Source organism: Mobula birostris, chromosome 5 (genome assembly GCF_030028105.1).
Source record: "Mobula birostris isolate sMobBir1 chromosome 5, sMobBir1.hap1, whole genome shotgun sequence".
Classification (NCBI taxonomy): Eukaryota; Metazoa; Chordata; class Chondrichthyes; order Myliobatiformes; family Myliobatidae; genus Mobula; species Mobula birostris.
Window position 1 is genome coordinate 199,874,973 of NC_092374.1, and position 27,593 is coordinate 199,902,565.

The following is a 27,593-nucleotide window of genomic DNA, read 5'->3' on the forward strand; positions in this document are numbered from 1 at the left end:
CTCCTGTCTTCTCCTATTATTTTGGATCTCCTATTATTTTGGATCTCCCCCTCCCCCTCCCCCTCTCAAATCTCTTACTAGCTCTTCCTTCAGTTAGTCCTGACGAATGGTCTCGGCCCGAAACGTCGACTGTACCTCTTCCTAGAGATGCTGCCTGGCCTGCTGCGTTCACCGGCAACTTTGATGTCAAGTTTATTCCCTGAGACTGCAGCGCGTCTAGTGGACAATCGCGGTACTGCGGGGAGAGCAGCTCCCGAAAGTGAAATGAACCTGGATCCGGAAGTACCGAGAGTTAACATGGCTTCGAAAGGCCAGTTCGAGAGTTTAACCGAGGAGGTAATTTGTCCCATCTGCCTAGATTTCTTCACAGATCCGCTGTCACTAGAGTGTGGTCACTCCTTCTGTCGCTCCTGCATCACACAGTGTTGGGAAAGGGAGGAGAGAAACTCCTGCCCGGAATGCAGAGAGGAGTTTGCGGACCGCACCCTCAGGGTCAATCGGGCCTTAGCAAATCTGTCTGAGAAAGCTCGAAAACTGAACCTAAATCCGAAAGGGAAGGAAAGTAAACTTCACTGCGAGGAACACGAGGAAAACCTGAAGCTGTTTTGTGAGACGGACAAGACACTGATCTGCCTGATCTGTGCGACTGCGCGGGAACACAAGTCTCACAACTTCATGCCGGTTAACGAAGCCGTTGAAATTTACAAGGTAAAGGTACAGTAATCCGCTTTATATCGTCTTTTTATGTCGTTTAATCTTTTGGTCTAACCCATTCACTCTTTAATTCCCAGGATCATGTTAAATCTTCCTTAGACTCTCTCACAAAAAGGAAATCCGACTTCGAGGAAATGGAGCAGCAACAGAAAGAGAAGATTTCTGAAGTTCGGGTGAGGCTTCCTGAGCAGAATCGTTAATTCGCTACTGTAATTAACCCGGTGAAGGGTTAATCACTGTGAATCAGGTGGGAGTTAATAGGTCAGTGAGGAAGACTCGTTTTCAGGGAAATGTGATCTAAGTCCTGAGAACCAGCATAGAATTTAATGGGCTGAATGGTTGCATTCCATGTCATAAGGAAATATATCATGGCCAAATAATAAACTAGCCTTTCATTTTGTTTGACAGGAACAGTCATGCAGTTTTCAGTCCCACATCGCATCCCAGTTTGCTGAACTGCACCAGATTCTCACTGAGAAAGAGCAGTGCTTACTCCGAGATCTCAGAGAAGAAGAGGAGAGGATTCTACATCCAATGCAGAAAAATCTTCAAGAGATTCAAGAGAATTTAAATTCTATTCAGGAGGAAATCTCAAAGTTACAGGAACGGATGAATCAACAAGACAGTGTGATATTTCTCATGGTGAGAGATTTCAGTTTGGTTCCATAAATGTGTATAGTTTGCTTCTATAAAAGTGCACAGTGAAAAAGTCATATATTTTAAATCAATGTACTTACAAATATGCAGTTGTAAACTGATTAAAATCGGTCAGGTATTTTGACTATGCAAATCTGTTGTCCCAAACCGACATCTGACGATATCTGTACATCACAGGACAGTCTGCAACCTTCTCGGGAATGATTTACTCTGATCAGAGCACTGAGCTGGTGATCGTTTCTGTGATTCCCACGTATAATATCCCCTGATACTCAGAGTAACACCCAGTTGCAGTCACAGGCTGTGAATGTGTCCGGTGTGGTGGGCGTGAGGGTCTCTCTGTTGATTAGTGAGAACTGAGGCTGAATTCCAGAATGTGACCCACACATCAGATTTACTATCAATATCCTGTTTGTATCAGAGAATTAGGCACTGACTGTTTTCTTTTTCAATTATATTCTTCATCGGATTATATCCCATTTTACATCACAGTCAGGTTTTTCAGTCCATTCTCTCCTATCAGTTTCCCTGCTTCACAAGCCTCCTCCCACCTGCTCACCACACCCAGTAACAGTGACCCCAATTCCATGGTCCCTTGTGTTTATCCAGCTTCCCCATTACATTCAATCTCTGCTGTTCCACTTCAACCACTCCTATGGCAGTGAGTCCACATTCTCTTCACCACATTTCTTGTGGCATTTATTAATGACCAGCTGATGTTTCATTTTTAACTTTTGGTTTCTGCCCAAGCAGAAATATTTTCTCCACTCCCACCCCATCAAATCCATTCGGAATGTTAAATTCCTCCATCTGATCCTCCCTGACATCATATCCAGATAAAGATGTCCAGTCTCTGCTGTAAGTTCCATCCTCTCAGTTATAGTATAATTTTCATAAACATTCCTTGTACTTTCTCCCTCTTTCTCCGTGTGTGTTGGTGGTACTGAGTTTAGTGGGAATTTTCAGCTGTTTGTAATAACTTGGCTCAGATTCCTGCTGTTCGGATGCTGACGGTCAGTCTCAGTCCATTGAAATCTGTGTTTTATTTATTTCAGGAGGAAGCTCGTCAGAAGAGGAGGTAGGACGTGGTCTTTACTGAAATTCTGTATGAATTTGTAAAATAGTTCAATTATCACTGATGCTCAGTTTATAACTAGATGTATAATATTTACAGGATTAGTGATGGTACCCAGACATTGTCAGTGACAGATGGTGCCCTACTGGTTGAAAAATTCAATCACCCCTATTTCTTCAACATAGCATTGGAAGAACCATTTGACAGCATTAAGCGAGGTAAAAGTTGTATAGATTTGTCTGTCATTGTGCATGAGATACCTTTAACAAATACCTGGACACAAATATTTGTTGTAATACTGAGCTGAAGGGGAAGTGAAGTTAATTCCGACACCAACCCTACCTGCTGGTGGGCATCACTGTCACATGGTCAGCTGGAGATGTCAGACCCCTGAACAGACCAACACAGGGGAAAATACAACCAATTCACAGGACTGTTAGATGGACCACTGCATCGTGATCCCATTCTTATTGGACAAATATGTCAAGACATGAGTTTGAATATTACATTGCAGCTGGGGAAACATAGAAACATAGAAAACCTACAGCACAATTCAGGCCCTTCGGCCCACAAAGTTATGACGAACATGTCCCTGCCTTAGAAATTACTAGGCTTACCTATAGCCCTCTATTTTGTCTAAGCTCCATGTACCTATCCAAAAGTCTCTCAAAAGACCCTATCGTATCCGCCTTCACCACCGTTGCTGGCAGCCGATTCCACGCACTCACCACTCTCTGAGTGAAAAATTTACCCCTGACATCTCCTCTGTACCTCCTCCCCAGCATCTTAAACCTGTGTCCTCTTGTGGCAACCATTTCAGCCCTGGGATCCTATCCACAGGATCAATGCCTCTCATCATCTTATACACCTCTATCAGGTCACCTTTCGTCCTCCGTCGCTCCAAGGAGAAAAGGCCGAACTCACTCAATCTATTCTCATAAGACATGCTCCCCAATCCAGGCAACATCCTTGTAAATCTCCTTTCACCCTTTCTATGGTTTCCATGTCCTTCCTGTAGTGAGGCGACCAGAACTGAGCACAGTACTCCAAGTGGGGCCTGACCAGGGTCCAATATAGCAGCAACATTACCTCTCGGCTCCTAAATTCAATCCCGCAGTTGATGAAGGCCATTACACGGTACGCCTTCTTATTCATGACATTATAAGGAATAGAAGTGGTGGTAACAGGGATTGCCAGAAAGATAGACGAGTCCTTCGTGCTCTGCTTTGCCCTCTCTGACCTGTCAGCGACTGCAGATTCTAGTCCAGGGGTCCCCAACCTTTTTTGCACCGCGGACCGGTTTAATATTGACAATATTCTTGCAGACTGGCCGACTGGGGGTGGGGGGGGGGGTGATCAAGTAGGGTTAAACTCACCTCAACATGTCTTTTACAGTTAGGGTTGCCAACTTTCTCGCTCCCAAATGAGGGATAAAAGTAGCAGTCAAATACAGGACACTTGTGTTTACCCTGAGAAAGACTACCATGACCATGAAGCCTTGCACAGGCGCCTGTGCACACATGCGTGATGTGCGCATGCGCGTACGTGCCGATTTTTTTTTCCACAAATCAGTCTTGGCTTAATCTTCCCGACTACACTGTACATACATTATTTCTACTTTATATAGGCTGTGAATTTATCATATCATTCCTGCTTTTAGTATATGTTAGTGTTATTTTAGGTTTTATGTGTTATTTAGTATGATTTGGTAGGTTATTTTTTGGGTTTGGGAACGCTCAAAAATTTTTCCCATATAAAGTAATGGTAATTGCTTCTTCGCTTTACGCCATTTCGGCACGAAAGGTTTCATAGGAACGCTCTACCTTAGCGGGGAAATATGGGACAAGGGCGGTCCCATATGGGACAAACCAATTTAGCCCAATATACGGGATGTCCTGCCAAATATGGGACAGTTGGCAACCCTATGTTCAAGTTCAACAGTGCATGACTGGAAATGAGGAAAGGTGCAGCTGACTCATATCGTTTCCTCGCAGCCCAGTAGTACATGGTTTGCGGCCCGGCACTGGTCCGCGGCCTGGTGGTTGGGGACCGCTGTTCTAGTTGACTCGTGTGCCCCCAGCTGGACTCGTAAGTAATGTTCCCTCTAATTTTTAGTAGTCAGTGTGCGCAAAAATCTCGTGCAAATTTTTTTCCTGTGACAGAAGTATGTGCGCACTGAATGCACACATGAGACAGTTTATGTAGGTTTACAAAATATTTGACATAAAACTGCACAGAATAACAACAAAATAACATACATATTTAAGTCACACACACACAAAAATGCTGGTGAACACAGCAGGCCAGGCAGCATCTATAGGAAGAGGTACAGTCGACGTTTTGGGCCGAGACCCTTTGTCAGGACTAACTGAAAGAAGAGCTAGTAAGAGATTTGAAAGTGGGAGGGGGAGGGGGAGATCCGAAATGATAGGAGAAGACAGGAGGGGAGGGGTGGAGCTAAGAGCTGGACAGTTGATTGGCAAAAGGGATACGAGGCTGGAGAAGGGAGAGTATCATAGGACAGAAGGCCTAGGGAGAAAGAAAGAAGGGGAGAGCCCAGAGGATGGGCAAGAAGTTATAGTGAGAGGGACAGAGGGAGAAAAAAGAGAGAAAAAAAGGGGAAAGAGAGAGAAAAAAAAAATCATAATAAATAAATAAATAAGGGATGGGGTATGAAGGGGAGGAGGGGCATTAACAGAAGTTAGAGAAGTCAATGTTCATGCCATCAGGTTGGAGATATTTAATTTTTATCATATTTAAGTCACTCAGTTATTTTTTCTCTCTCCTGTATTTGGCATTTACCCATTCTTTGTAAACTCCATCTGGACTAATAGAACTTCCATCCCATTGATAGATTTTGACTCTCATTAACATATCCAAATGACATTCACCTAAACGGTTTCTCAGCTTGTTTTTGAGTTGATTCATTAGGCTAAAACCTCATTCACAGTCTGCACTAGACACAAGAAAGGTTCCCCCAATGTCCATCAACTGTGCATAGTCGCAAAACCCTTCATTTTGAAGTACAAATGCCATCATTTGAGCAAAGTTTGAAATCGGTTTGGATTTAATTTTTTCTTGCATGGAAAATTTGAAATCATTAAACTGTCTAACTACTACAATATTTTCAGCTAGAAAATCATGATATTTTAGACATAAGGCATTAACTTGTTTATCGCCAAATGCGACGTCACAATCTGCAATTGCAGAGAAATCAAAAGCTGACCATTCTTGTACCTCGACTTTGATCTCCTCTGGGTTTCATCGTTTTCGCCCTCGCTCACCTGCACTCAACTGTAACATGCGTAGCACTCCTGTAACGGGTAATGACGGGTTCTGTTGCCTGAGCTTTTGTACACCGTCCAAATGCGATTTACTTGCCAAATGACGCTTCAAAAAGTCAAGTTTCCAAATGTCATCCCACTTCTTTCCACTAGCAAATTCTCCAGCAACTTTCGCATCACGACAATACAAACAGATAACTCCAGTTTCTGAATCATGCATAAATATTTCTCGTAGCTGAATGTTCATGACCTCATGAGCTTTTGGTTGAACAGTTTCCACTATTTTGTTAAGCCATTCAACTTTAAACAAATTTGCAGTTCTTTTGCACTTCACGCCCATCGCTTCTTTTGACTTTGACATAGTGAATCAATGTTTTTTCCAATAAAAACTTAGTAAGCTATCTACAGGATCTGAAACAGATCTTTTTAAACCTTACGATATGGACATTGTCCACCAAACATGGTTGCAGCCGTGATGCAGCTGTACAAACTGGAACAGGAAAGGTGAGGTGACGTAAATTAGTGACGTGCATTGTGGTATTTGAAAAACTGACTAACTAGTTAACAGAAACAGGTAAAAAAAAATTTCAATAAGTATAATTATTAACTACTACATTATTTTAGGTAACTAACCTTTTGTGCGCACATTAATTTCCTTCGTGCACTGGTTGAAAAACGTGTGTGTGTGCACATGCGCATAGCTTTAGGTTAGATTATGAGAACACTCAGTCCTCTTTTATTGTCATTTAGAAATGCATACATGCATTAAGAAATGGTACAATGTTTCTCTGGAGTGATATCACAGAAAATAGGACAAACCAAAGACTAACACTGACAGAACCACATAATCATAACATATAGTTACAGCAGTGCAAAGCAATACCATAATTTGCTGAAGAACAGGCCATGGGCACGGTAAATAAAATCTCAAAAGTCCCTGAGTTGATTGACTCCGGAGTCCCTGATAGCAGGCAGCAAAAGAGAAAAACTCCCTGCCATAAACCCTCAGGCACCGTCAACTTGCCGATGCCTTGGAAGCAGCCGACCACAGCCGACACTGATTCCGTCCGTCCGAAAACTTAGAGCTTCCGACCAGCCCCTCTGATACAGCCTCCCGAGCGCCATCCTCTGCCAAGCGCCTTCGACCTTGCCCCGGCCGCTGAAACATGCAAAGCCGAGGATTTCGGGGCCTTCTGCTCTGGAGATTCCGGTTACCACACAGTAGAAGCGGCAGCGAAGCGGGCATTTCGGAAGTGTTCCAGATGTTCCTCCATACTCTCACGTCCGTCTCCATCAAATCAGGATCGTGTACGGTCCCCTACTTGACAGAGAACAGACTTGGAGGGAAATATGCTCGTAAGTATCATGTTCAAAGCACCACATTGAAATATTACAAGATGGCCCAAGCACACCAAGCAGTAAGGATCTCTGTTCAAGGTTTCCTCTCAGGAGAAGGCCACACAGCATAACCAGCCTGGCAGTTCTCCCTCACACACATACACAAGAGGGACTGGTAGATTGTAGTCAGAGCCTCAGCAATGCACATTGTTAGTTCTCTCTGTAACTTGGAAATCATTCTCTTCAGACACAGTGAACATTTTCTATTTGAGCAACTCACATACGTGTCACACATTGCCGACACACACTGGACATGTGAAGACACACTGTAACATACAAATACTTCAATGTGTACCCTTACCTACAATGTGTACACACACTCACTGATACTTATGACAATCAATGCACCCACATAGAAGCAACAAAAGAAACACAAAAGACACAATATCAGAGTGGGACACATCGTCTGTCAGTGATGTGAACTGCCCTCTGACATGATGTCACATCAACAGTCGTGGAAAGTCTCCATGTTGAGATTCCTCAGGAGAGTAATCTGGGAAGGGGTTTCAGAATGCTTTCAAATACTTCAAATGGGTTCAGTCCTTGCCTTTCCAAATGCTGCTTTACCCTGTCCTTCAGAAACTTTCCCAGCACTGATGTCAGGCTCAGCAACCTGGAGTTCCCTGGTATGACCTTCAGCCCGTCTTAACCAAAGGCACCACCTGAACCTCCCTCCAGACTTTCTGCAGCTCCTCTGGTCTGAAATGTGAAGCAAATATATCTGCGTACATCCATGCAAATTCATACCCTGTCCTAATGAGGGGCTGTGGGGGGGGGGGGATATAAAGTTGTGGGAAAGTGGGAAAAGAGACACCAATCACTCAGCTTCTGCTTCCATCTGCCCTAACGGTTCCCGTTATCGCATCGCTGATAAAACACCTCCTTTGTGCTCCTGTTTTTCATCCTCTTGCAACTGTTTCCATCTTTACACTCCCCCACAACGTCCCTCCATCTTCCTCACACTTTTCAGCCTCCACCTGTCATTCTCCTCCCAGTCTCTTCCCAACTCCAGCCCACACCCCACCCTTTTCCCACATCATGAAACTGGCCCGCCATCTTTTAACACTCATAAGTTCACAGTCACCTCAGATTCCTGCCTTATCCCTCCCCTTCTCCTCTCAGTCCTGATGGTTTCAACCCGAAGTGTCGAAGGTCCCTTTCCTCACGCAGGCGCTGCTCAACCCGCTGAGTTGCTCCAGCAGGTTGAATGAGCCCTGATTTTTGAATGTATTTGAGGTGGAGTCAGAGAAAATTTTCAAAGATTGAGGGATGGAGGTTTTGGGGGACTGGTACAGAAGAGGAATTGATCAGTCACATCATATAGAATGAGGGGCCTGTTCCTGTGCTGTGCTATTCTGTGTTCTCTGTTCCCTGTTTGGAAGAATCAGCGAGGAGATCTCAGGGAAATACAAAATCCCTCTGCACTCATCAGGTAGGATGCAGGCAGGATGTTACCCCTGTCTGAGGAGTCAAGGGTCAGGGGTCACTGTCTCAGGATGGGGTGAACCCTCAGAGGATGGTGTGTCTGGAATTCTCTGCACCGGAGGCTGTGGGGTCTCAGGCATTCAGTTCATTTAAAGTCACAGAGTCATCGCCGTACAGCACAGAAGTAGGCCCTGGGACCCATCACCTCTGTGCTGACCACCTACACTCATCCCATTGGCCGGCATTTGTTCAGTTTCCATCTGTGCCTTGTCTATTGAAGTGTCTGTCTGAGTTTCTCGTAACCACAGTGATTATATCTGATTCCATCACCTCCTCTGGCAGCAAGTTCCAACATCAAACACTCACTGTTCAAATAAATTCACCTTTAAACTCCTTCCTCTCACTTGAGACATGTGACCTCATGTATTTGATCCCCCCTCCTGTAGGAAGAAGATTTCAACCATCTGCTCAATCTACATCTTTCATACCTTGTATATTTCTGTCAGATCAACCCCACCCCCCAGTCCATTTACCTGCATATGGCCTGTATCTCCAGCACCCAGGGCATGCCCTTTTCTCACTGTTACCATCAGGTAGGAGATACAGAAGCCTGAAGGCACACACTCAGCGATTCAGAAACAGCTTCTTCCCCTCTGCCATCCAATTCCTAAATGGAAATTGAATCCTTGGACACTACCTCACTTTTTTTAATATACAGTATTTCTGTTTTTTGCACATTTTTTAATCTATTCAATATACATTACTGTAATTAATTTACTTGTTTATTTATTACTTTTTATTTATTTTTTTTATCTCTTCTAGATTATGTATTGCATTGAGCTGCTGCTGCTAAATTAACAAATTTCACATCACATGCCAATGATAATAAACCTGATTCTGGTTCTGATTCCGATTCTTTCCAAACCTTCCCTGCCGTCATTTCTCTGTCCTGGGTCTCAACTCCTCTTCTGTGCCAGTTCCACGGGGCCCTCAATTCCCCCGTGTTACAGGTGATGATCGACCTCATTTTCTACCACATTACAGAAGCAAATGTGCTGCAGGTCATAACATGCAGAGAGTTCGATAAATCCCCAGGTCCTGATCAAGTGTATCCCAGGACATTGTGGGAAGCTCAGGAGGAAAGTGTGGAGCCCATTTTGGAGATATGTGTGTCATCGATAGCTGTGGGTGAGGGGCCAGAAGACTGGAGGGAGACTAACGTTGAACATTTATTGAAGATCGGCTGTAGGGAAAAGCCTGGGGAGTACAGACCGGTGAGCCTAACGTTGCTGGTGAGCCTAACAATAACGGGGGGGATTCTGAGAGACAGGATTTACATTCATTTGGAAAGGCAAGGGCTAATTAGGGACACCCAGTTTGGCTTTCTGCATAGATGAAAAAGAAGAATGATGGAAGTGCATAGGTACTTCATGGTAGGTTATTCCACAGAGTTAGGTCACATGGGATACATTACGAACTGGCCAATTCAATGCAGAGTTGGCTGGGTGGAGCCCTTGACCAGAGGTGTTCTGCAGGGATCGGTGCCAGGTCCACTGTTTTTCATCATTCATATGAATGATTTGGAAGGAAATATAGATGACATATTTAGTTGATTTGTGGAGGACTCTACAATTGGTGGTACAGTGGGCAGTGAAGAGGCTTCATTAATTTCAAGATAAAGTGTGAAACAGGCCCTTCCAGCCACACTGCTCAGCAACCTAGATATTTAATACTGGCAACGCACACAAAATGCTGCCTGGCCTGCTGAGTTCCTCCCACATTTTGGGTGTGTTGCTTGGACTTCCAGCATCTGCAGATTTTCCCCTGTCTGCTACTTAATACTATCGGAATCACAGAACAATTTCCAATGACCAATTAACCTTGTAATCCGTATGTCTTTGTTTTGTGGGATGAATCTGGAGCACGCAGAGGGAATCCACATGGTTATGGGGAGAACGTACAACCCACTTACAGACAGCACCTGAACTGAGCTCCAGAATGCCCCAAGCCTTAATAGTGTCATGTTATCCACTATGTTATCAAGGCTCCCATGAACTACACCAATTTATCCAAAATTACAGCAGGATCTTGATCAACTGGACCAGTTAGCCATTCAAAGGCAGATGGATTTTAATTCAGAGAAATGTTGCATTTTGGGAAGGTAAACCGGGACAGGATTTATACAGCAATTGGTGGGGTGCTGGAGAGTGTTGTGGAACAGAGACAACAGGAGGTGATTGCTTTCATCAGTCAGAATACTGAGTACAGGAGCTGAAACATTATGGGCATAGAAGACATTGGTAGTCCCACATTTGGAGCAGTGTGTACAGTTCTGGCTACCTTGCTATGGGAAGGATGTCATGAAACTGTAGAGAGTGCAAAACAGATTTACAAGGATGTTACCAGGATGAGTGTTTAGGTTTTAAGGAGATGCTGAATAGGATGGGGGACTTTTCCCAGAAGGTTTGGAGGCTGCCAGAGGAAGCTGTAGAGATGGGTACAGCTACAATAATTTAAAAGACATCTGGATAGCAGTCTCTCCCCCCGATCCCCACGGACTCTCTAATTCTCTGCTTCTCCCCCCAGTCTCTGTCACCCTGGATGTGGAAACGGCTAATCCGTGGCTCAAGGTGTCTGAGGATCGGAAGAGCATGAGGTGTTCCGAGACCCGGAGGGATCTCCCTGACACCGGGAAGAGGTTCACATACTGGCTTTGTGTGCTGGGATCGGAGGGATTCACATCGGGGAGACATTACTGGGAGGTGGAGGTGGCAGGAAATCAGGGCTGGTGTCTAGGAGTCGCCGCAGAGTCTGTGGGCAGGAAGGGAGCGGTCAGAGCGAGTCCGGAGACTGGATTCTGGATCATCGAGCGGGATGATCACGGGAACAATGCTTTCACCTCCCTTGAATCCTCTCTAACTGCCGGTCCCATCCCCGGGATGGTGGGAGTTTATCTCAGTTACGAGTCCGGGACAGTTTCATTTTACAATGCGGAGACCAAGTCCCATCTCCACACCTTCACTGGGAATAAATTCACGGAGAAACTTTATCCTTTCTTCTGGACTTGGGATGAAAACGAGTGGCTGAGAATCTGCTCCGGTTCCGCTCCGGGTCTGTAAACGGGTTGGGTCCGGGACCGACGTCAGGAGTAAGTCTGTGTAAATATAAATGTGCGGAGAGTGAAATAAACACGATGTGAGAATGATCGATCCATTAATTTTAACTCGTTCACCGCATCCGTCAACGGAACAGAAACACTGCAGGTTCAGCAGCAGCCGCGGGCGGCGGGTCCGGGACCGATGTCAGGAGTAAGTCAGTGTAAATATAAATATGCAGAGAGTGAAATGAACACGATGTGAGAATTATGGATCCATTAATTTGAAATCATCCGTTGCATCTGTCAATGTAACAGAAACAATGCGGATTCCGCAGCCACTGTGGGCGGTGGGTCCTGAGCTTTCCAGCTCCCCTGGGTCCTAAAGTACACCGGCACTGACGTGGGTTAACAGAGACAAGTGGTGGTGGTGCTGACTGGAAGGGAGAGGTCAAGGTGAACCTTGGGAGGATGAGACATGTCGTGGTAGTAACACACAAAGTGCCGGATACTCCCAGCATGTCAGGTAGCATCTATGGAGGGAAGTGGACAGTTGACGTTTCAGCTCCAGACCCTTCATCTGGTCTGAAAGAAATAACGAGATGGTCGGTACAGAGAGGTGGAGTAAGAGCTGGCAGCTGATCCAGATGAGGGAGGGCTGGAGTGTGGAAATGTGTCAGAAGCTGCTGGATGAGATGTGGCAGTGTGGCATCTTAACAAATGCCTTCTTAATATCCAAGTAAATGACATCCACTGCCTATCCTTTGTCCTTCCTACTTGTTACTACTTCGAAGAATTCTAACATATTTTTCAGGCAAGATTTCCCTTCACAGAAACAGGGCTGACTTTAACTTAGAAACATAGAAACACAGAAAACCTACAACACAATACAGGCCCTTCGGCCCACAAAGCTGTGCCAAACATGTCCTTACCTTAGAACTATCTGGGCTTACCCACAGCCCTCTATTTTTCTAAGGCCCATGTAACTTATTTCATTGTTAGTCTCCAAGTACCCCGAAACATCATCCTTAATAATAGATACACTTTCCCAACCACTGAGTTTAGGCTAACTAGCCTATAATTTCTTTTGCCTTCCTCCCTTCTTAAAGAGTGGAGTGACATTTGCAATTTTCCAGTCCTCCAGAACTAAGTGATTCTTGAAAGATCATAAGCAATGCATTTACTATCTCTTCAGCAACCTCTTTCAGGACTCTGGAATGTAGTCCATCTGGTCCAGGTGATTTATCCACCTTCAGACCTTTCAGTTTGCCTAGCACTTTTTCCTTTGTAATATGAATGGCACTCACTCCTGCTCCATGACACTCATGGACCTCTGGCACGCTGCTGCAGTCTTCCATAGTATAGACTGATGCAAAGTACTGATTAAGTTCATCTGCCATTTCTTTGTCCCCCATTACTACCTCACCTGCATCACTTTCCAGTGGCCCAATATCAACTCTCACCTCCCTTTTAATCTTTATATAACTGAAAAACTTTTGTTATCCTGCATTATATTATTGGCTAGTCTGTCCTCGTATTTCATCTTTTCCAGTTCTATGGCTTTTTAAGTTGCCTTTTGTTAGATTTTAAATCTTCCCAATCATCCAACTTCTCACTCACTTTTGCTAGCTTGTATCCCCTTTCCTTGGCTTTTATGCAGTCCTTAACTTCCCTTGTCTGCCAACCCCACCATCTGAGAATAACTTCTGTGGGACATATCTATCCTGCTCCTTGTGAACTACTCCCAGAAATTTCAGCTATCCCTGCTCCGCTGTCATCCCCGCCAGTATCCCCCTCCAATCCACCTGGGCAAGCTCTTCTCTCATGCCTCTGGAATTCCCTTTATTCCATTGTGATGCTGATACATGTGAGTTATGCTTCTCCCTCTTAGATTTCAGTATGAATTCAATCATATTTTGATCACTTTCACCTAAGGATTACTTTACCTTAAGCTCCCTAATAAAATCTGGATTATTACACAGCATCCAATCTAAGATAGCCTTTCCCCTTGTAGACTCAAGCACAAGCTGCTCTAAAAAGCCATCTTGTAGGCATTCAAAAAATTTGCTCTCTCGTGATTTGACACCATCCTGATTTTCTCAATCCCTGGAATATTGAAGTCTACATTATAATTGTGACATTACTCTTATTGCATACCCTTCCTTTCCAGCTCCCTTTGCAATCTCAACGCCACATCTCGGCTAATATTTGGAGGCCTATATATGATTCCCATATTTTTTTTTACCCTTGCGTTTTTTTAACTCCACGTATAAAGATTTGCCATTCTCTGACCCCATGTCATTCTTTTAAAAGATGTAATTACGTCTCTTACCAACAGAGCCACGCCAGCACCGATGCCTTCCTGCTTGTCCTTTTGATACAAAGTATACCCTTTGATATTAAGCTCCCACTATGACCTTCTTTCATCCACTCAGTGCTGCACATAACTTCATACTGACCAATCTCTAATTGCACCACGAGTTCATCCGCCTTATTCTGAATACTACATGTATTTAACTGCAGCTTCAGTCCAGCAATCTTTCCTCTCTTTTGCCTCTGTGGTACAATTGAACCCTTTGCACAGTCTGCATTTGTACCCAGTGATCGGCTTGTCCTTTTTTATGTTCATATTACACCCATCGTCTTCTTGTAAACCTGCTAGCTCATTCTCAGTTCTATTCCCATCCCACTCCCAACAGCTCTATCAACTCCCAAAACCGGTAGGTCTTTTGAATGTAGAGGATACTGTAGTTCCCACGTGGTCGTGGGGAGAATGTACAAACTCCTTACAGACAGTGGTGGGGATTACACCGATTGCTGGCGCTGTGGAGTGTTACGCTAGCGGGAACGCGGCAGGGTGACTTGGACAGGCTGGGTGAGTGGGCGGATGCATGGCAGATGCAGTTTAATGTGGATAAATGTGAGGTTATCCACTTTGGTGGTAAGAACAGGAAGGCAGATTACTATCTAAATGGAGTCAAGTTAGGAAAAGGGGAAGTACAACGAGAACTAGGTGTTCTTGTACATCAGTCACTGAAAGCAAGCATGCAGGTACAGCAGGCAGTGAAGAAAGCTAATGGCATGCTGGCCTTCATAACAAGGGGAATTGAGTATAGGAGCAAAGAGGTCCTTCTGCAGTTGTACAGGGCCCTGGTGAGACCGCACCTGGAGTATTGTGTGCAGTTTTGGTCTCCAAATTTGAGGAAGGACATTCTTACTATTGAGGGAGTGCAGCGTAGGTTCACAAGGTTAATTCCTGGGATGGCGGGACTGTCATATGTTGAAAGATTGGAGCGACTGGGCTTGTATACACTGGAATTTAGAAGGATGAGATGGGATCTGATTGAAACATATAAGTTTATTCAGGGATTGGACACGCTGGAAGCAGGAAGCATGTTCCCGCTGATGGGTGAGTCCAGAACCAGAGGTCACAGTTTAAGAATAAGGGGTAGGACATTTAGAACGGAGTTGAAGGAAAACTTTTTCACCCAGAGAGTGGTGGATATGTGGAATGCTCTGCCCCAGAAGGCAGTGGAGGCCAAGTCTCTGGATGCTTTCAAGAAAGAGATGGATAGAGCTCTTAAAGATAGCGGAATCAAAGGTTATGGGGATAAGGCAGGAACTGGATACTGATTGTGGATGATCAGCCATGATCACAATGAATGGCGGTGCTGGCTCGAAGGGCCGAATGGCCTACTCCTGCACCTATTGTCTATTGACTGTGACATCCTTATCACCTCAGGCAGTGTAAGCTGTGCTTCTGGTCTCTGGTACTCACCTTCACCAGAGGGTCATCTGCAACTTTAGGAGTTGTTTCCACAGCATGAGAAGGTTGGGTAAACATCGGTGACCCTGGCATCACAGTGAAACCAGCCTCTGGAAAGAGGTTTATGAGAATTAGAAAGATGCTGAGTGCTGGTTTGGGTGTGGGGGGAGTGTGTGAGGAGGTGCTGTTCTGTGGGAGGTACGTGCTCAGGGTCGAGAAATATTTCCCACCCCAGCAAGGTGATGAAGTGTGTGTAGAACTCCGAGACGAACCCACAACCCATCTCAGAGATACACTCTGAACACACTTTCCAGTTTTATGCTGTTTCTTGATTCAACAGAGGACGTGAAAGGACAAAGGGAGAAGATGTTAAGCTGACATTATATGTCACCCAAACCAAGTAGGGCCCAGAGGACCATGATATTCAAATCCCTCCCCCAGCTGATCTCAGAAAGTAAAAGGTCAAGTGAGTTCAAGTCTCTTTCTGCGAGTGATGACCAGCAGAATTTCAAAGTATTTTCCATGCCATCAGGCAGTAAAGAGTCAAATATTAAACCACACAAATCAGGAAATAAAATGAGAGGACTTTGAAGAGACTATTCAGCCCTTCAAGATCGTCCTACCAATCTGTCAGATCAGGGTCCATCCGGATGTATCACGGCTTGGCACGGTAACTGCTCTGCCTGGGAATGTCCCTTCCCACCTCGCCTTCTTATTCTGACTTCTTCCCCCTTCACTTTCCAGTCCTGATGACGTGTCTGAATCTGAAATGTTGACTGTTTATTCCCATCCGTAGATGCTGCCTGACCTTCTGCGCTCCTCCAGCACATTGTGTGTATCGCTCTAGATTTCCAGCATCTGCAGTACCTCTTGTGTCATCTTGTGCCAATAATACACCAATACCAACAGACGGTGCAGTAGTATGCCATTTAGGGGAATGCTTTACTGCGCCAGTGACCGCGCCAGTGACCACACCAGTGTCTGCAAGGAGTTTGCACGTTCTTCCCATAACCATGTGGCTTTTCTCCGGGTGCTCCAGTTTCCTCCCATATTGCAAGGACTTAGGGCTTAGTGTAAGTAAGCTGTGGGTATGCTATGTTGGTGCCAGAAGCAAGATAACCCTTGAGGGCTGCCCCCAGCACAATCCTCGGACCGTGTTGATAGTTGGCGTCATCAACACATTTCACTGTATGTTTCGATGTTTCGATGTACGCATGACAAAGTTAAGCTTTCTTAAAAAAACTTGCTCGGTAACTAACCCTACATTCTCCACACTGTTATTGCTTTTTACTTTGTACTCACTTGATGTATGTATATTTTCAAATAAATTGTATGGACGGCATGCAAAACGAGATTTTTCACTGTATCAGTACATGTGACCATGATAAACCAATTGCATCTCAGCAGCTGAAAGTCCTGAGAGTCCTCTGCCTTCCTCAGTACCTCTTTACCCTCTCCTGCACTCAAACACACTCAACTCACTTTGGCACGTGGAGGAGATTGGCTGTCCCATTTAAGCACTCACAGCTCAACCATCACTGTGCTTACTCACACCTTCTGATCCACAGTTATCATCAGATCTTACAGCCTCAGACACAGCTGAACACCCTGCCATCATGCCTGGAGACTAATATGCCAGGGAGGTAGTGAGGGGAGAGATTGATGACTTCACTGATGAAAATCAATGCCACCTTATTTCCCCTGAACCTACGGGGTTTAGTTACTCTGGGGAGGCTGTAAGACTACAGGGGAAGTTTATATTTAAACTGACAGTCACACCCTCCTCTGCTCATCGATATTCAAAAATCCCACTGTCACGCTGGGCAAACATTTCTGTTTCTCATCATTTCCCACTCCTTCATCACTTTCTGTCGCTTCTCACGGAAGAAGCTCCGTCTGGTTTAACCCTCAACCAGCCTGGGTCCTGTGATCAATACAGGTCATAAATGTTGAAATTGTTGCCTTGTTCTGAACTCCCTCTTGGGGATGCATGCTTCTCTGTGTTCACACCGTTGACTTAAGTTGCATTAAAGGCACCTTGTTGCTCCTGGTTTCCTGCCACCCCAACCAGCTTGTCTTTGAGAAGTGCTATGGACACAGTGTTCTGAGTTCTTTCAGAGAAGCCCTGTCAAGTTTGAGAGTCCGGGGGCTAAGTACTGAAGACCTAGGGGTGACCTGTCCTAGGGTTGGAGGTGTGTATGTGTGTGTTTGTGTGTGTGTGGAGTGAGAGAGAGAGAGACAGATAGAGAGAGAATGGGTGGGAAGTTTTTTTTGCTGTTGTTTTCTTGTTGCTTGTGTTGTTCTGCTGACATTGTGGACGTCCCATGTAGGTGCTGGAATGTGTGATGACACTTGCTGCCGTCAGCCCATCCTTAGTTTGAGTTGGGTCTTAATGGAAACGGTGTACATTTCACTGTATGTTTCAATGGATTTGTGATAAATAAATGAATCTGAATAAATAAATCTGAACCTAAATCTAAGCAGCTCAGTGAGAGAGCTCCAGAGTGACGGCAACTCAGGTCCGAAGTCAGGATCAGAAGTAAGTTTAATATCACCGTTCACCGATCTAGTTTTCAGAATCAGGCTGATTTATCCCTGTCTTATAAAGAAGTCAAAGACAAAGTAAAATTCATTGTCAAGGCATATTTTCAGTATGTTACCAGATAGTATCTTGAGATTTATTTTCTTTGTAGGCATTGACTGGAAAATAAAGACAGTAGAATATATAAAGAACTCCACATAAACAAAGACTGACAAACAACCAATGTGCAAAAGGAGACAAATCGTGCAAATAATTAACAAATAAATAAATAACAATACTGAGAACATGAGCTGTCGAGTTCTTGAAAGTGAGGCTCTCAGTTGTGGAATCAGTTCAGTGTTGAGGTGAGTGATGCTATCCACACTGGTTCAGGAGCTGATGGTTTTGGCTAATAACTGTTCCTGAACCTGGTGGTGTGGGTCTCAGGCTCCTGTACCTGCTGCCCGATGGTTAAAGTGAGAAGACAGCGTGAGGTGACAAGACTTTCCTGAGTCTGACGAAGGTCTCAGCCCAAAATATCGACTGTTTATTCCTCTCCATGAATGCTGCCTGACCTGCTGAGTTTCTTCAGCGTTTTGTGTGTGTTACTCAGGATTTCCAGAATCTTCGTGTTTATGCTTTTTTACACAAGTTTTTACACAAAACATGGTGTATTTTTGGAATGAGCTGATAGAGGAAGTGGTTGAGGCTGCTGTATTAACAACTTTTAAAAGGTGGTTGGACAGGTACTTGGATAGAACATGGAACATTACAGCACAGCAGGCCCTTCAGCCCACAATGTTGTTCTCACCTTTCAACCTGCTCCAAGATCAATCTACCCTTCCCTCCATTTTGCTATCATCTGTGTGCCTGTCTAAGTGTCTCTTAAATGTCCCTAAAGAATCTGCCTCCACCAACATCCCTGTCACCACTAATCTCTGCGAAAAAAAATCCTACCTCTAACATCTACCCTTCCCTTTCCTTCAAACACCTCAAAGTTATGCCCTCTTGTATTAACCATTTCTGTCCTGGGAAAAATACGCTAGCTGTCCACTCTATCAATGATTTTTATTGGATAGGAAAGTTTTAGACAGTTATGGACCGATGCTGGCAAATGGGACCAGTTTAAATGGGCGTCTCGGCTGGCATGGACTAGTTGGGCTGAAGGGCCTGTTTCTGTGCTGTTAGACCCTGTGACTGTGAGAACAGGAGCTGCAGAATGGACATTGGCCGAGTCCACCAGGCTGGCAAATCCCCCTGCTCCCTCTCCTGCTTCTCACTTCATCCTACTCCCCTCCACCCACTACCAACCCCTCACCTGGTCTCACCTATTACCTGCCAGCTTGTAGTCCTTCCTCTCCCCTCACCTTCTTATTCTGGTTTCTTCCCCTTTCCGGTCCTGATAAAGGCTTCTGGCTCAAAATGTCAACTGTTTATTCCCCTCCGTAGATACTGCTGATGTATACCTCTGTGATGAGGAACAGAACCCATTCCAGGGATGGAAAGAGGACTGATACCTCAACTCCTGGGATCCTGGTGTGTGTGTGTGTGTGTGTGAGAGAGAGAGAGAGAGAGAGAGAGAGAGAGAGAAGGTAGGCAGAGTGAGGGGTGAGAGGATAAAGGAGAAAGCAATAGGAAGATGGGCACAGAGGGGGAGAGGGGGTGTGGGAGGGGAGACGAGAGGGGAGGGGGGAAAGCTGCTTTCAAGGGATTGGTTTGCAAATTTCCTGCAGTGGACATTAGTGTGGAGCACCAGGGTGGGAAAGTCCCACCCTCCTTCAAAATAACCCTCCCACAATAGGATGCACCATTAACACTGACCCTCCCACAATGGGATGAACCATTAACACTGACCCTCCCACAGTACAGCACAACGTCAGCATTTACACTTTCCCACAACTAACCCCATCATTATCACCCCTCCCTCAGCAGTATGTCCTCCCTCTAAATACCCGCTCAGCACCCTACCCTTCCTCTGTAAAACCCCCTCAGTACTACTTGCCCCTCAGTACCAACCTCTCTCACTACCACCCTTCTGTCATTACCACCCATCCTCACTCCCCCCCATCCTGTAGTACTGGCCCCTCCCACACCTCAAATCTCCCCCAGCACTACATTAACAACTAAACCCTCCTTTCCACGGTCTGTCTCAAACTCATAACTTCCTTAATACAAAGAACACAGAACAGTATAGTACAGGAACAGACCCTTTGGCCCACAATTTTGCTATTTCAAGTTTATTTTTATTCATTGAAAACCTGTGCAGGTGCAACATTCACAGTGCATGGCTCAGATTCAAATTCATTTATTTATCATTATTATTTCCAGCGCCTGCCTAACATGTCCACGTTTGCCCTCTGTATGTGAGCAGGTATGAATGGATGTCTGTGTCTGTACTTGTCGTGTCGCTCATTCAACACAGTTCAGATGGATCCTGTACGTCAACAGTGTGGGCACACACATCCACTGCCAGCCATGTGGCCTCCAGGACGTGATGGTGGGTTTGTGTAGGTTCGCAGGGATGTGAGGGGTAAGTTTTTTAACTCAGAGTCATGGATGTCTTGATTATTGAAGGGCCTGATCCTGTTCTATGTTCTATGTTTCTAAGAAATTAGAGATACTTTCTCTGTAATGCGCTTATGTCCTGGACCCAAGACAGATCCTCTGAAATGATAACACTGAAGAATTTAAAGTTGCAGACTCTTCCCATTTCCTACACCCCAATGAGAATTGGCTCATGATCCTTCATCTTCCTCCTCCTGAAGTCAATAATCATATCTTTGGTCTTGCTGACATTGAATGTTGGTGTGGCACCACTCAGCTAGGTTTTCAGTCTTTCCCCCATAAGCTGATTTCTCACCACCTTTGTTTCGGCTAACAACAGTCATCAGCAAACTGAAAATATGGAGTTGGAACTCTGCTTAGTCCCACAGTCAGAAGTATAAAGCGAGTAAAGCAGGTGTCTGTGTACACAGACTTGTGGCACACTTATGCCAATGGTAATTGTGAAGGAAAATTTGTTGCCTGTCCGATCTGACTGGGGTCTGCAAGTCTGCAAACTTTTCTTGCTGGCTCGTCTGGAAGCTCTTGGACTGTATTCCCTGGAGTTCAGGAGAATGAGGGGTGATCTCATAGAAACATTCCGAATGTTAAAAGGCCTGAACAGATTAGATATGGCAAAGTTATTTCCTATGCTAGGGGAGTCTAGGACAAGAGGGCATGACTTCAGATTTGAAGGACGTCCATTTAGAACAGTGATGCGGAGAAATTACTTTAGTCAGAGGTAGGTAAATCTGTGGAATATGTAGCCACAAGTGGCTGTGGAAGACAAGTCATTCAGTGTATTTAAGGCAGAGATAGATAGGTTCTTGATTAGCCAAGCCATCAAAAGGTATTGGGGAGAAGGCAGGGGAGTTGGAATGACTGGAAGAATTGGATCAGCCCATGATTGAATGACAGAGCAGACTCGATGGGCCGAATGTCCTACTTCTGCTCCTATATCTTATGGTCTTATGGCTCAGGTGAGAGGACTGTATGTCGGTGTCAGAGGCTTTGGACAGTAGATGGATAGGATTAAAAAAAATCAGTGCAGGACTCCCCTGTGCCTCTTCCCCTCAGCAACAATTATATCCCTTTGGATACTGCTCCGGGGATAACACATCATATTACAGCAGCTGCCAGGCTGTTAGCACTGGGGCTGGCTCTGAGGCTTGACAGGAAAGGGTAAAGTCAGGGAAGGCAGTAGTTATAGGGGACTTGATAGTTAGGGGCTCAAAAAGGAGATTCCCTGGCCAAAGTGTTTCACTGAGTACTGTGCAGACACAACAGAAGCATTCCCACGCAGGTCCAGCGAAGAGCTTTAAATCCCCAGTCTCTAAAAAAGAGGGGTTCCGCCTAGTGGAGCGGCCATTGTCAGAGTAGTAAGGCTTTGGCTCAACAAGGCTTCGGTGAGAACAGGCAGAATCAAAATAAGTAGGTAAGTTAATTCCTTATTTCTTTTTTTTTCCTGAATTAACTCTTGAGAGAATAGGGGTATGTCTACAGAGCCAGGGTTCTGTTCTGGGTGTCAGATGCGGGACTTCCAGAAGACTTCCAGCCTTCCTGAAGGCCAAATCTGCACCAGGTTCGTGGAGATGCAGTTTCTTCGAGACCGTATTAAAGCTGCAGCTTGATGACCTTCAGAATGATAGGGAAAGTAAAGCAGTGATAGACAGGAACTACAGGGAGGTAGTCACCCCAAGGCTACAGGAGACAGATAAATGGGTGACTGTCAGGAGAGGGAATGGAGAACCTCAGATAGCTGAGGGCACACCTGTGACTGACCCCTCAACAACAAGTACTCTATTTTGAGTACTGCTGCCTGGGAGAAGCAACAGCGGCCTTGCCTCTGGGACTGAGACTCGTCCTGTGTTTCAGAAGGGCAGGAAACTGAAGAGGATTGCAGCAGCAATAGGGGACTCTATACTTAGGAGGACAGATTCTGTGGACGTGAAAAGGAAACATGCATGGTAGTTTACCTCCCAGTTGTCAGGGCCTGCCACATATCTGAACACATCCACAATATCCTGAAAACATAGAAACATAGAAAACGGGTGCAGGAATAGGCCATTCGGCCCTTCAAGCCTGCACCGCCATTCAGTATGATCATGGCTGATCATCCAACTCAGAACCCTGTACCTGCCCTCTCTCCATACCCCCTGATCCCTTTAGCCACAAGGGCCATATCTAACTCCCTCTTAAATATAGCCAATGAACTGGCCTCAACTGTTTCCTGTGGCAGAGAATTCCACAGATTCACCACTCTCTGTGTGAAGAAGTTTTTCCTCATCTCAGTCCTAAAAGGCTTCCCCTTTATCCTTAAACTGTGACCCCTCGTTCTGGACTTCCCCAACATCGGGAACAATCTTCCTGCATCTAGCCTGTCCAATCCCTTTAGAATTTTATCTATTTCAATAAGATCCCCCCTCAATCTTCTAAATTCCAGCGAGTATAAACCGAGTCGATCCAGTGTTTCATCATATGAAAGTCCTGCCATCCCAGGAATCAATCTGGTGAACCTTCTTCGTACTCCCTCTATGGCAAGAATGTCTTTCCTCAGATTAGGGGACCAAAACTGCACACAATACTCCAGGTGAGGTCTCACCAAGGGCTTGCACAACTGCAGTAGTACCTCCCTGCTCCTGTACTCAAATCCTCTTGCTCTGAATGCCAGCATACCATTCGCCTTTTTCACCACCTGCATGCCCACTTTCAATGACTGGTGTACAATGACACCCAGGTCTCGTTGCACCTCCCCTTTGCCTAATCGGCCACCATTCAGATAATGGTGAGCCGATTAGGAAAAGGGAGGTGAGCAGCCTGAAGTCATGGTACATATTGGTGCCAACGACATAGATAGAAAAAGGGACGTGGTCCTGAAAACAGATCACAGGGAGTTAGGTAGGAAGCTGAGAAGCAGGACATCAAGGGTAATAATCTCGGGATTGCTACTTGTGCCACAGGACAGTGAGGATAGGAATAGAATGAGGTGGCAAATAAACGCTTGGCTGAAGAATTGGAGCTGAGGATCTCTTCTGGGGCAGGTGTGACCTGTACAAAAGGGACAGCTTGCATTTGAATCTGAGGGAGACCTCTATCCTTGTGGACAGGTTTGCTAAAGCAGTTGGGAGCGGCTTATGGTTGGGTGATGGGAAACAGTATGATAGAGCTGAGGATGAGCCTGCAGGGATACAAGTAGATGATGTAATATGTAATATGAACGTAAGGAAGGAGAAGCCAATGATTGGGTACAACTGCAGACAGAGCAAACAGTTAAGTTGTACAACAGAGGCAAAATTCATAAGGGCGAGGAATGCAGGACTGAAAGTGATGTATTTAAATACATATAGCTTTCGGAATAAGGTAGCTGAATTCGTGGCACAATTAGAAATTGGTCGATATGACGTTGTGGGCATCACTGTGTCGTGGCTGAAATAAGGTCATAGTTGGGAGTAACATCAAAGGTAGGACAGGCAGGAAGGCATAGGCGATGGTGTGGCTCTGTATGTAAGACATAGAATTACATCTTCAGAAAGAGGTGACATAGGGTCAGAGTATGTCAAATCTTTCTGGGTGGAGTTAAGGAAGTACAAAGGTGAAAAAACCATCATGAGAATCATATATAGGCCTCCAAATAGTAGCCAAGATGTCGGGTTGAGATTGCAAAGGGAGTTGGAAAGGGCTTGTAGTAAGGTTAATGTCACAATTGTCATGGTGGACTTCAACATGCAAGGAGATTGGAAAAATCAGGTTGGTGCTGGATCGCAGGAGAGGGATTTTTTTGAATACCTACAAGATGGCTTTTTAGAGCAGCTTGTGCTCGAGCCTACTCGGGGAAAGGCTATTTTAGATTGAGTGTTGTGTAATAACCCAGAATGTATTAGTCAGTTTAACATAAAGGAATCCTTAGGGGGCAGTGATCATAATATCATTGAATTCATACTGTAACTTGAGAGGGAGAAGCATAAGTCACATATATCAGTTTCACAATGGAATAAATGGAATGAGACATGAGAGGGAGCTTGCTCAGGTGGATTGGAAGGGGATACTTGTGGGGATCACAGCAGAAAAGGGATGGCTGCAGTTTTTGGAAATAGTTCACAAGGCACAGGATAGATATGTCCCACAGAAGTAGTTGTTCTCAAATGATTAACAGGATAAAATCCTATGGAGAAAAGATACTGGCATGCATAGAGGAATGGCTGACAGGCAAAGGCATTGAGTGGGAATAAAACGGGCCTTTTCTGCTTGGCTGCTAGTGATTCATAGTGTTCCTCAGGGATCAGTATTGGGACCGCTGCTCTTCACATTGTTTGTCAATGATTTGGATAATGGAATTGATGGTTTTGTGGCAAAGTTCGCAGTTGATATAAAGATAAGTGAATCAGTAGGTACTGCTGAGGAAGCAAGGTGACTGCAGCAGGACTTAAACAAATTGGAAGGATGGACAAAAGGGAGGCAGATGGAATACAGAGATGGGAAATGTATGATAATGCATTTTGGTAAAAAGAACAATAATGCAGACTCTTCTCTAAATGGGGAGAAAGTTCAAGCATCAAAGGTGCAAAAGGACTCCGTAGTTTAATTTACAGTTTGAGTCTCTGGTAAAGAAGGCAAATGCAATGTTGGTATTTATTTCAAGGGGAATAGAGTATAAAAACAAGGAGATAATGCTGAGACTTTATGAGACACTAGTCAGGCTGCGCTTGGAGTATTGTGAACAGTTTTGGGCCCCATATCTCAGAAAAGATGTGTTGTCACTGGAGAGAGTAGAGGACATTCATGAGGATCCTTCTGGGAAAGAAAGGGTTAACATATGAGGAGCATTTGGCAGCTTTGGGCTCGTATTCACTGGAATTTAGAAGAATGTGTAGGGATCTCATTGAAACCTACCGAAAGTTGAAAGGACTAGATAAGGCAGATGTGGATATGATGTTTCCTATGGTGGGGGTATCCAGAACTAGAGGGCGGCACCTCAGAATTGAGTGTTGACCTTTTAGAACAGAGGTAATTAGGATTCTTTTTTAGCCAGAGAGTAGTGAATCTGTACAGACTGCGGTGGAGGCCAAGTCCGTGGGTATACTTAAGGGAGATGTTGATTGACTCCTGATCAGTCAGGGAATCAAAGGATATGGCAAGAAGGCAGGTGTATGGAGTTGAGTGGGATCCAGTTTCAGCCATGATGGAGTGGTGGAGCAGACTCAATGGGCTGAATGGCCTAATTCTGCTCCTATATCTTATGGTCTTTTGTATCGGAGTGGCTGCTGTATATTCCAGGGGGGATGGGGAGCAGCCAGAGGCTGTGGTGCACATTGGCACCAATGACATCAGCATAAAAGGGGAAGAGGGCCTATGCAGTGAGTATAAAGAGTTAGGAGAGAGGCTTAAGGGCAGGATCTGCAAAGTGATAATCTTCAGATTACTCCCTGTATCATGGGCAAGTGCAGGTAGGAATGGGGTGTTACTATTAATGAATGAGTGGATATGGTGTGGGGGACAGGGTTTCAAGTTCTTGGATCATTAGAACCTTTTCTAGGGAAGGGACGACCTGTGCAAGAGGGACAGATTGCAGCTGTACCGGCGGGGAACCAATATCCTGGACACAAGGTTTGCTGATGCTCCTTGGGAGAGTTTAATCTAATTTTAACAGGGGCGGGGAACCGCAGCCCCAAGTCAGTAAGGGAGGGATTGGACTAGAAGGTTGATGTTAGAGAAGATATTGAAAGACAAAATAGAATTCACAGTTATGACGGGTTGGATAATTTGAAGTGTGTATATTTTAAAGCTAAGAGTGTTATGGGTGAGGTTGATGAATTTTAGAGCATATATCAGTACATGGAACTAGATATTGTAGCCATTACTGAAACTTGGTTGAGAGAGGGACAGGAATGGGTGATTAATGTACCAGGTTTTCAAAGTTTTAGAAAAGGTAGAGGAGGAGGGAAAAGTGGAGGGAGTTGCACTACTAAGTGTGGGCACGTGGTTAACAAGTGGTTAAGGCGTTCGACTAGCGACCTGAAGGTCGTGAGTTCAAGCCCCAGCCAAGGCAGCATGTTGTGTCCTTGAGCAAGGCACTTAATCACACAGTGCTCTGCGATGACACTGGTGCCAAGCTGTATGGGTCCTAATGCCCTTCCCTTGGACAATATTGGTGTCATAGAGAGGGGAGATTTGCAGCATGGACGACTGCCAGTCTTCCATACAACCTTGCCCAGGCTTGCGCCCTGGAGAGTGAAGACTTTCCAGGTGCAGATCCATAGTCTCGCAAGACTAGCGGATGCACTACTACTCAGGGATAATATCACAACTGGCACTCAGTGGTGACATAATGGAGGAGCCAGACATGGAGTCCATTTGGGTAGAACTCAGGAATAGGAAGGATGCACTCACACTGATGGGGTTGCACTGCAGACCCCCTGATAGCCTCTGGGATATTTATAAACAGGTATGTAATCAATTAAGGAAATGTGTAAAACTAATAGGGTTGTTGTCATGGGAGATTTCAATTTCCCTATTGTTAGCTGGGATCTTCTTAGTGTAAGAGGTTTAGATGGGGCTGATTTTGTTAAGTGTATCCAGGAAGGTTTCTTAAATCAATATGTGGCTGGTCCAACAGGAGGAGGGACTGTATTGGACCTGCTGTTGCATAATGAGCCTGGCCAGATGACTGACCTTTCAGTGTGTGAGCCATTAGGGAAGAGTGACCACAACTCCTGAACATTAAGGATAGCTGTAGATAGGATAGGTATGGTCCTTGCAGGGGAGTTTAAAATTGGAGTAAGGCAAATTACAAGGGCATTAGGCAGGAACAAAGAAGAATTAATTGGAAACACCTTTTCTCTGGCAAGTCCACTTTAGATATGTGGAGGGTATTTAAAGATCAATTGCACAGACTACAAGAAAGGTATGTTGCTGATAGAAGGAAAGGATGAGAGAAACTTGGGTGTCCAGAGAGGTGATGAATTACATCAAGAAGAAAAGGGAAAAATATTTAAAGCTTTGGAGGTTAGGATCAAACAAAGCACATGAGGAGTATAAAGATGCAAGAGAAAAACTAAAGATGGGAATTAGGAAAGCCAGGAAGGGCCAGGAAAAGTCCTTGGCAAGTAGAATTAAGGTGA

At 45.0% G+C, this 27,593-nt stretch overlaps 1 protein-coding gene across 1 annotated transcript in view; it reads left to right on the forward strand.

Annotated features, from left to right (window-relative positions):
* Positions 1-275: 275 nt before the first annotated feature.
* The window catches only part of LOC140198467 (uncharacterized), a 54,964-nt gene continuing 27,646 nt past the window's right edge, over positions 276-27,593 (forward strand). Inside the window, 7 exon segments of the mRNA XM_072259552.1 lie at positions 276-708; positions 792-887; positions 1,123-1,356; positions 2,427-2,449; positions 2,546-2,664; positions 11,140-11,651; positions 11,653-11,701. Of these exon segments, the coding sequence (XP_072115653.1) occupies positions 298-708; positions 792-887; positions 1,123-1,356; positions 2,427-2,449; positions 2,546-2,664; positions 11,140-11,651; positions 11,653-11,701 (1,444 nt within the window). The 5' untranslated portion in view covers positions 276-297.